Below are 10926 nucleotides of genomic sequence, written 5' to 3'. Positions count from 1 at the left end.
TCTGCCTCGGCACACCGGGAGTATTCATGGCTGAAACGGCCAGCATACATACGTAATGACTCGTCTGGCTTCTGACGGATAGTGTACAAGTCATCTGCAGAGTGCAAGCGATCGGTTTGGAAAATGTGTTGGGAAACAAATAGTTTCCTCAATTCCTCAAATGAGTCTACCGTCTCAGGTGTAAGACGACAATACCAATTTAGAGCTCCGCCAGAGAGGGTGGAGGGGAAGAGAAGACATCGCTCCTCGTCGATGTGCATCCGGTATGCCATGGTGGACTCAAGGAGGTTAAGGTGCTCAATCGGGTCCTCTTTTCCAGTATAAAGTTGCAAGCCAAGCTTTTGCTTTGTCTTTGCTTGAAGGGGGGTGTTGAGGATCCTCCTTGTAAGAGGGCCAGGCCTGGGTTGGTTCCAGTCAGGTATTTCAGCCTGACGTTCAGCCTTCAACTTGTTTACTTCCTCAAAAAGTTGTAGGACAAGGGGGTCCTGAGCGGAGTTATGTGTCACTGGAGCTTTCTTTCGTAAATCTCCATCTCCTATTGGAATTAGGAAGGTTTGATCAAGGGCATGTGATTTTTCCCTGGACTCGCTGTACTGGCTTCCAGGGTATGTCTGTCGGAACACCTCTGAGTCCCCTGTACCCTCATGTCTCTCTAGGACTTGTTGCCCCTTCCCCAAATTGGTGGCCGGCTTGGGCCGTGGCAGGGGACCGAGTCTCTCAGAAATCCTTGGGTCATTAATCTTTGAGCTTATATGGATGGAATTCTCTCGACGTTGCTTCAGGAAATCCCGACAATCGCGAAAGACGGCTTTCGATCCTTCTGCCCCTTCAGCAAAGAGGTGTCTCCCTCCACTTCTCATGGTTCGGGTCGAAGCAACTGGGTTAAGAGAAGCCTCATGTTGATTATCAAGTCGAGGGGTAATCTGTTCCCTATCAGGGATATCTATGTCGAATGCATGTGACCCTCCATGTTGGAGGGCACCCAGTTGATGGTTGACTTCCATGGGGGCAACAAGCTCGCGTGTCTGAGCTTGCCTAGCTTCGTGGAGTGTCTCGAAGAGCTTCTCATATTGCTCCTGGAGGACCTCATTCCTCATTGCTATCTTGTTGTTCTGAGCTTCCAACTCATCGACTTTAGCTTGAAGAAGAACTCGTTTTCCTTCATTCTTTCGTTGTTTCGCACTATGTGCAAGGGGGGTGTCATTCTGTGTGCTGTGGCTTCCTTCGCTTCCCATGCTGGAGAGGGATGCCTGGTCAAAAGAAAGTGTACGAATGATAGAAACCAGCTTGACACAGCTGAAGAGAGTAGGAATAAGTGTCGTTTCCCACAGACGGCGCCAAATGTTGATGCACAAAATCAGCGAAGACTTTGGTACAACAGAAAGTGTCAGGTTTTGTGACCTTCGCTTGTTTGCTTCGGTCACTAGTGAGGATAAGTACGTAAATGAATAGAGACAGAGAAGCAAACACAGGATGTACGTGGTTCACCCAGATTGGCTACGTCCACGGAGTAGAGGAGTTCTTATTAGTAGTGAAGGGCTTACACAAGTACAAAGGATCAAACTCTCAATTTAGTGAGTTCTTGTGAATGATTTAACACAAATGGCATTAGGCAATATTGTGGGGGAATGACCCCTATTTATAGAAAAACTTGTAGCTTTGTCACATTGACATGTGTCATGTTATGATTGGTTCTTGATGTCGACACGTGCTGCGCTCTGATTGGCTTCTAATCTTGACACGTGTCGAGTAGTGATTGGTCTCCTGGTCGGAGGGGAACTCTTCTGGGTCCTTGACAGTATAGCGTTGGCCGGTGCTCGGTAGTTTCGGGATTGGTCAAGTATGGTACAAACAAGTATAACATAAGATTTTGCTAAATTTCAAACAGAAATTAGATTTTTTGTCGGTTTTTGCTTCGCCACTGATAAGGTATATTGTAGTAGTGACACTATTCCTTGCCTGGAAAGACCAAGCCGTGCACAATGCTTAGTTTTCTGCATGCAAATATAAGATACTTCCATTTCATGGAAGCAAATGGCAGAATCATCACGGGTTTGGTTAGAGGATGAAAACACTATATATATATAGGAAATCTTTAAGGGAATGGATCCCTTTTTTTTTTTTTATAAAAATAAGGATTACTTGTGGGATCCATATTACATCGAATTTTAACAATCCAACCCGTCTTTTTTAAATTACACATCATAGATGATCCTTGCAAAATATTAGCTAAATCGAAAATGAGACATCTGATTAGGTTAAAAAAAATTAATGAATGTTTTGTTATATAAGAAACAATGAAATTTTATCTTGATAATTAAATAAGCAAATGTTTTAAAATTGAATTGAATTTTTGCAAGGATGATCTATGAATTGAGACTTACAAAATAGACGGTTCGGATCATTGAAGTTCAATGTAGAGTAAGCCCCACACCTAATCCCCACTTAAAAAAATTAGGATCCCTTTGCATAAAGGGCATATATAGATACACACACACACATACATATATTATATATGTATGTATGTATGTATTTGTCTATATATATATATACACACACAAACCTCCCTACACAATTACAATTGGTTTCAGAAGTTGGACAAAATCTGAATACAAGGGCTAAATAGGTTACAAGGTCCTTAACGTATTAATGAAAGATGGAATTTTAATAACCTTTTCACTCGATTCTCATTACTTTTTACTTGAATTTTCTCGTTTATCCTTTCAGCTTTCTTCTTACTCATTCTTGGTGATCAAAACCATGTAACTTTTAAATCACTCAGTAAACTTCAACTCTACAAAGTCAACAAAATTAGAAATTATTTGATAGCCAGTTCACATTGACGATATTTTAGTCAAGTGAAGAACATGGTTTGTCTATTCTATAAATAACCGTTAGATAACTAAATAATTTTCAATTTAGTTATTTTTTAATAAAGACGATCATTAAGAGCAACCTAAAAATAGGTAGTTTGGAAATTTTGCAACATTACGAGATAAAGAAGGGAGTAGGATTCTCTACCCTCCTAATCTCTCTCCCCTTCCATCCTCTCATATTTGAACGGGACAAGGATTGTCTGCCCTCCACTTCCGATGCCATTTCCGTGCCCTCCTGTTTTGTGTGGTCATGGTTAAGCCACGTCAATATTTTATATTGTTTTTTTATAGATATAATAAGATAAAAATGAATAGTAATATAAAATGTTGACGTGGCTTAACCGTGACCACACAAACAGGAAGGCACAGGAAGGGCACCGAAAGTGGAGGGCAGACAATCTTTGTCCATTTGAACGGTCACGGTTAAGTTACGTCAACATTTTATATTGATTTTTTATAGAGATAATAAGACAAAAATCAATGTGTGAAAGAAGGGGAGGAGAGGGGATGTGAATAACAGGGTTGAGAATTTTACTCTAGAGTAAAATAAGAAAGTCCAAATGAAAAAGTTGCTAAAAAAGATTAATTTTTCCAGAATATAGTGCTAAATTTATACCAAGTGGTTAGTTTACTACAGGTTTGACCAAATATTTTCTAATTAGTTCAAGGGTGGTCAAATTTAACAGAACAAAAAAAATTTGCTTTTTATGATAGGGAAACGAAACCTGTGTTGCCAAATTTTTATCTGTATATTTTTATAGTCACACATTTGCATACAAGGGATGGATGCTTTTTAGAATTTGAACACCTTAATCCCCTTTAGTTCCCTAACCCCACATGCATCCTACTTTAGTAAACAAAAAGAAAGTGGAGGATTATAAAGCAACCATAATGAGAGGATATCACGCCTATCTAATCTATCGATATCCATACAAAACAACACCACATCTAAAATCACTCCATCACATAATATCGATTAATTTATGCCAATAGGTAGTCTCCGTCATTTGTCTCGATTTTCACTTTCGCGTTTCTACTGTAATATTTTCTATTGCCTTTTTTTTTTTCCTTTGCAATTCATTATGTTAGCATTGTTTGCCCGTTAAATAACCCGAAATTTGTTCCAAGTTGAATTTTTCAAATGAAAAACTAATCTAAAATAAAGTTAGACGGAAAAATCAACTCCAATGGACTGAACTAAAAGTGAAAATAAAAAGAAAAACAAAGACGGAAATGCAAGAAAAAAATTTACAAGAACAAAATTGAGAATGTTAATAAACCATGTGGACTAACAGTGTAAAATTGACCTATAATTTTAATTCTTGCCCAATTTCCCAAACCTAAAGTTATCGTTTACGTGTGTTGAGTGCCTTTTGTATCAATCACTGTTCTGGGTGGGTGTTATATATACTGTTCCTATCCCTTTTCTTTTTTCTTTCCTCTCTTTTCCTTTTTCCTTTTATCATGAAAAGGAAATATCCAATACCCCCCACATGTGATACCTTTTCTCCTACGTAAAATCTTGGTAAAATCTTTGTATCCCAAACCCAACCCTATTTCCCTCTTTTCAAGCGATATGTGAATATTCAAATATATATTAAACCCCACACATCTGACCAAAAATAAACCCCAAAAAAAAGAAAGCCCTTTCTCTTCCTTTTACAATATCTTATAAAATTAAAATTCCAAGTTCCAACAATATTTCACAATGAAATAATATAGGATTAAGTCCGCATAACTACTCAAATTTAGAGCTGAATCTAAAATTGGTTCTAAAATTTTAAAATATTCTAAATAACTACTTAAGGTTTTAAAAATTGAACATCTATTTAGTTCACTAGCGTTCAGGGATGACATGACAAATAGTAAGCGTGTTTTAACTCTTAAAATCATCTATGCAAATTTGAATCTCTAAATTAACGTCATTTAGCTAAGCAAATTTATGGTAGAACTTGGCAAGAATGAGTCAATTAAGGGATTAGAACTCAAAAAACGTCAATTAGTGAAAACTAACTTTAGTATTTGTCCACCTCATCATTTTAGGTTAATAAGTTATTACTTAATTTTGGTAAAGTTTCCGATGACCTACCAGATATCTAATTTTCAAAATTTTAATTAATTATTTGAAATGTTTCAAAAGGTTAAGACTAATTTGAAATCACCACAAAAGATTGAGGAGTTTTTGCTCAATAATATATATAAAGATTCGGTAAAAACAAAGTTACAAGCTCCCCAAATCCACTGACAAGGAGAAAGACAAATTAATCCTTCAGTAGCTAAATATGTTCATAATCTTGGAAGTGGAAAACTTGAAACACTAAACCACTTTGCTCTTTAATTTCCTCGTATATTTACTAATAACTCCGATATAAAATCTCCTCTCTACTGCTTCAAGCAACACAGGATGGCAGCAAGCAGCTTGAAAAGAACCCAAATCCTCTCTTCTGCAACCAAAAAGTTGAAATAAAAAAAGAAGAAAAAATAATTACTATAAATTTATTAGAAAGAACTTTATACAATAAGGTCAAAAAAGAGGTTAAAACTAAAGTCCTAATAGATGGCAATTTTATTTAAAGGTGCAATAATCTTTCACATAGGTAAAGATAAAGAGACTTTGGAGAGCTCCCTTTACCTTTTTGGATTTTGCATAGAGGAGGTCTGGTGAAATTTTGTACAAGTCTTCATCCACTGGCTTTGGTGTAGGCCTGTGCCTTGGTGGAGGGCTTGGTGGCTCCTTCACATCACTCACCACCCAACTTTCCTCTTTTGCTTCTTTCGCATGTGACTGCCGCATTTTGTTCTGCAGAATTTGCCACCAATAGTAAAAAAAATCAATCAATCATTCATCCTCCATCCATCCATCCATCCATCAAACCATGCAAGTATTTTGGAAATAATCACACAGTAAACATGTTAAGAATTTAATGAAAAATAGGACACAAGAGACACCGAGACGTCAATAAAGTGTGCTAAACTGTGGTTTGTATACAGTTCTTATCAGTTTAGTGTCCCTCCAGTCTTATTTTTAAAAGTTCGTAACGAGTGATATGTGCGTGCATTTCTCTAACTAGATAAAATAAGGTTTTATGGTTAGGATTAAGTCCTAAAGATTATCTATGATCAATGTGGAATTTGAAGCAAAATTTGGACTTAGAAGACAAGTTGGACATTAAGAATTTAAAATTTACCCTTCTGCGAGGAACAACAATCATGGCAGGTGTGACAACATGATTCTCATACAGATCACCAGCAACGTACAGATCACGATCTTCATCGTGTCCATCAGAGTAAGTATTGTAGCGCAGAAGCCCAGCCTGCCTTGCCGACTCAAAACACTGAGTAAATGGAAGGTCTTGGTTCCAATCCCAGCTCCCAAACGCTGGAACTTGACTCCTCATCATCCTAAATTCCTGTTTATACACAAAACCAGCAAATTCATATCAGAAAAAAGTAAACAAAAGATTTAACATCGTCAAGATTAAACTCCAAAAGGGTATTAAAAACAAGGCTTACTTGATCCATTGAGTGTGAAAGTTCTTTGAGCAGAAGAGAAGAGATTTTGACCTGAGAGACTCAAAGGGTTGCAAAATGTGGTGCCTTTGTTTTTCCTCCCTTTCTTTTGATGTTGGGTGAATGTGAGCGTGGGTTTATGATAACCTATTTAAAAGGAAGGCTGGGTAGAGAGAGAGAGAGAGAGAGAGAGAGTCATAAAGTAGGGGGTATATAGGGATCCAAAGGTTAACGCATACTGGCAGGGAGTAAAATACGCAAATTGGTATGGTAAAAATGAAAAGAAAATGAACCCAACAGAGTATGGAAAACGAAGTTTCACGGGAGCAGACAGAGAGACAAAGTGGGAAGGTATGAGAAGAATGCTCTGCTGAGTGAGCTTTTACCCTTTTGGTTTCCTTTTTTTTTAAACTCTGCCCCTCTCTCTTTAACTTTTCTCAGGTCTTTGCTTTGCCTGGTTTGTCTCTGCTCTCACCAGATCATGCATATTCCAAAGCCTGAGAAAGAACCCTTCTTTCTTTTCAATTTTCACTCGGGTTGTTTTAAGGCTTATTTATTGATTTTCTCAGGCCTTTTATAATTCCACTTTGCCTCTAAACTGAATTTGTCTCATTTTATCGTCTGAAACTATTAAAAATGAGTCATTTCACCCATTACGTTCACACTAGTAGAAACTTGGCAATCTGAAAATTTCATATTAATCACCAACCACAATGGTTCATCTTTGCCAACATGGTTTTGATGTTCAGACTATCAATTCATTTAATATTCATGAGAATAGACAAAAATGGGGTGAAATAGCTCGATCAAGGCAGTTTCAAAGAATAAAATGAGACAAATTGTTTCAGGAGTAAAGTGAGGTTAAAATACAATTTCAAAGAGCAAATCAATAAACAAGTTTTTGTTTTTCAAAATTTCTACCAATTTCTCTATACAGTGTTACAAAAAAATTTGGTCGTTAGATTGTTAAATCTTACTTATTGTGTCTCCACAAACAATTTAACGGTTAAATATAGCATTGTACAAAATATCTGGAAACATACTAGAAATCTCTTTCTTTTTTTTTTACAAGAATTTTCATCTCGGTTTTCTTTTTTTGATAAAATTTTCAATTGAACTTTGCTTTTTTTACAAGAATTTTCAATTGGGTTGTTCAGTCTCGTGCCATTAGGGTTTGGGCACTTTGTCTTTGCTCTGTTTTTTAAACCCCACACGCGCACCAGAGTGAACATGGTGCTCTGTGCTTTTATTAACTTTTGGTGCTTCCTCCAACCAAAGTTTTAGAAAGCAAAGTAATTGAATTAAATACATTAAATATTTGGAAATTTTAGCGATTTTTTTTTATTGTTCACTTTAATAAAAAAATTATATTTTTATACTAAAAATTCAATTATGATAATATTTATTTTACCATTTATTTTGTCTTTATTATTAAAATTCAAAATTTTCATATCATTTTCTTTATTTTCCTTATTTTTAATTTTGATTTAAGACCAGTCAGTAGTACATTTGTCCGTGGTCTGAGGTCAAACATTAAGCAGTTGGCATCAGCATGTTGAAATATCAGACTTAAAGTTTCAAACTCGCAGATTGCAGAAGCATGCAGTGGTAGACAAGCTGATCAGGATGTTAAGGATAACTAATTTTATTAATTTTATAACATCAGATAAGAAATCTAAAGGCAAAAACACCTGCAGCCTAGCCTAGGGAACAGAAGCATGAAATGTATGGCCTACCATAGGCTTTCTAACTCTCCCCTCTAAAAAGTTTGGACTTTCATGGTTTTGGTGGTATTTGCCTTGTCAATTTAGATTTTAATTTTCTATATTTTTCAGTTTTATTTTGAAAATCGCAAATCTTAAGCCGTGTTATGTCAAAACGGAATTTTTGTTCATATGTGTTACGTGATAAGAGAAACAAAAATGTAAAGATGCATGTAACAAGCGAATGAATATTAAAATTTCTTTGGATAAAAAGTTAGAGAACCTGTTCAACTAGACCAATAATATTGGCATGGAGATTCCAAACCCATTCTGGTTTACGTGGCTCACAAGAATCAGCAGAGAATACAGATAGAGATAGAGATAGATCAAAATTCAAAAGGAGATATACTATGAGGGACCTCTTTAAGAACCCTGAATCTTGTTTGCTTGCAAGAAAGAAGTTTTTGCAGTCTTCTAGAAATTAAAGAAATTATTCCAAGTCGTTTTCTTCTTGCTTAAGTCGTTTTCTTGTCGCTTTTTTCCCCCCTTTTTTCATTAGCTTTCTCAATTTGTAATTGCTAGTCGGTCATGGATAAGTGTATATATTACCTATATAATTTGGGAGAAATGATGTCTTGGGGTTTAAGAAAGAAACTAGATACACAACATTCTAATTAATTCAAATCTGTTTATTGTGATGACGTGTTTACTTGCGATTACAAAAATAAATATAATTGTTTATAGGGTAATGATAGGTGGACTCATAACAAACCAGAAATGAAAGAATGAAGAAGAAAGTATGAAGAGCAAGAGAGAAATGTGAGAGAGTTTTGTATTCTGCCAAAAAACTCAACTTTACAATATAGTCCTTCTCTGGTATTTATAGTAATCTAGTAGCTTAATGAGTAAGCTTTCTCTCTAACTAACTAAGTCTACCTGATGATGACACTTGGCACTACAAGATTATGACACTTGGCATTACAAAATTATTCCTAATTATCCAATCATCACTCAATACTCCCCCTCAATCCAAACTGGGAATTCACAGAATTCCAATTTGTGATTGGTACAGTAACCACCCAATCATCACTCAATACTCCCCTTTCCAAATTCAACTAGGAAAAACAAGCTTGAGATTTGAACAATGCTGCAAAAACAATGGTCCATGAAGTCCTTTGGTAAATATATCGGCAACTTGATCAGAAGTGGAAATATAATCAACCTGTAAATCTCCTTTCTACACTTTTTCATGCACAAAGTGGAAATCAATGTCTAAATGCTTGATCTTCTTATGAAATACTGGATTTGAGCATAGTGCAAGAGCAGAAATATTATCACAATGAAGAAGGGGAAGTTGTGGTAGAAACACCTTCAAATCTCGGAGAATGAGCCTAATCCAAGCTACATCAGCAGCAGAATTAGCCAAAGCTTTATACTCTGCTTCTGTTGAACTCCGAGACACACCTGCCTACTTTTTAGACTGCCAAGAAACTGGATTTTGTCCAAGAAAAAAAAAAAACTAGTTGTGGATCGTTTGGTATTAATATATGAGGCCCAATCAGCGTCACTATATGCCATGAGATCAAGAGTAGGTGTACAAGAGTATGTAAGACCACATTCCACAGTCCCTTGAAGGTATCTAATGATTCTCTTGAAAAAAAAAAATGGACATCAGTAGGATGGGACATCAACTGACAAGCATAGTTGACAACATAAGCAATATCCGGTCAAGTAAATGTTATATTGTAATGCCCCTACCAAACTTCAAAACAATGTGGGATCAGTCATCACCGTTCCTTCATCTTTAAGTAGTTGTGTATGAGGTTTGCAGGGTGTGGTTGAGGCTTTGCAAGAGACCATACCAGCTTTCTTAATCAGATCCTTAGCATACTTAGACTGTGAAATAAACAGGTTACCATTATCTTTGTAGGTAATCTGTAACCCAAGAAAGAAAGTGAGTTTGCCCATGTCTTTCATTTCAAACACAGCACCTAATTCATCAATGACTTGCTGAATTAACATAGTATTAGATCCAATGATGATTACATTATCAACATATAGCAGCATAATAACCACATGTCTATTCACAGATTTGACAAACAGACTAGTATCAGAATCTGAGACAATAAAGCCCAAATATGACAAATATGATGTGAATTTTGAATTCCAAGCACGAGGTGCTTGCTTGAGGCTATATAGAGATTTGACCAATTTGCACACATAATATAGATGGTTTGGATCTTTAAAGCCTTGAGGCTGCTTCATGAAAACTTCTTCTTGTAATTCCCCGTGAAAAAAGGCATTATTCATGTCTAATTACCTTAAAGACCATTTATTTGCAGCTGCCAGTGCTAAAACAATCCTCACAATACTATGGCGGACAACAAGACTAAAGGTTTCTTCATAATCCAAACCTTGTTCCTGGCTAAACCTTTATGCAACCAACCGAGTTTTATACCTTGATATCTTCCCTTCTTGATCCCTCTTAATTTTATAAACCCATTTACTACCATTTACATTCTTGCCTAAGGGTTGAGGAACTAACTCCCAAGTTCCTTGTTTTTGTAAAGCAAGAAACGCTTTAGTCATGGCATCTCTCCATTCAGAAATAGCAATAACATGATTAAAGGATGATGGTTCAATAGGTTCAACAATGGTTAGAACCACAGTGAAACCAATACAAGAAAGAGTACATGATAACCAATCAAAATTCTTACACCCATGTGTAACAACAGAAAAAGCTTTATAATCTCTCCTAGTAATAGCACCAGTTTTTAGTCTTGTTTGCATTGGATGAGTAGAAACAAGGACATCAAATTCATGATGTTGAGTAGGAC

At 36.2% G+C, this 10926-nt stretch overlaps 1 protein-coding gene across 1 annotated transcript; it reads right to left on the bottom strand.

Annotated features, from left to right (window-relative positions):
• Window positions 1-5047: 5047 nt before the first annotated feature.
• LOC126621036 (uncharacterized) lies at window positions 5048-6585 on the bottom strand. The gene is made up of 4 exons (XM_050289397.1): window positions 6390-6585; window positions 6065-6286; window positions 5509-5676; window positions 5048-5320 (listed from the first exon to the last, which is right to left on the bottom strand). Exons 1-4 carry the CDS (start codon window positions 6396-6398, stop codon window positions 5267-5269), a joined length of 453 nt encoding a protein of 150 aa, XP_050145354.1. The 5' UTR covers window positions 6399-6585; the 3' UTR covers window positions 5048-5266.
• Window positions 6586-10926: the final 4341 nt, after the last annotated feature.

The sequence above is a fragment of the Malus sylvestris genome, chromosome 5 (genome assembly GCF_916048215.2).
Source record: "Malus sylvestris chromosome 5, drMalSylv7.2, whole genome shotgun sequence".
In the NCBI taxonomy this organism is placed as follows: Eukaryota; Viridiplantae; Streptophyta; class Magnoliopsida; order Rosales; family Rosaceae; genus Malus; species Malus sylvestris.
This window is presented reverse-complemented; position numbering and strand designations above follow the sequence as displayed.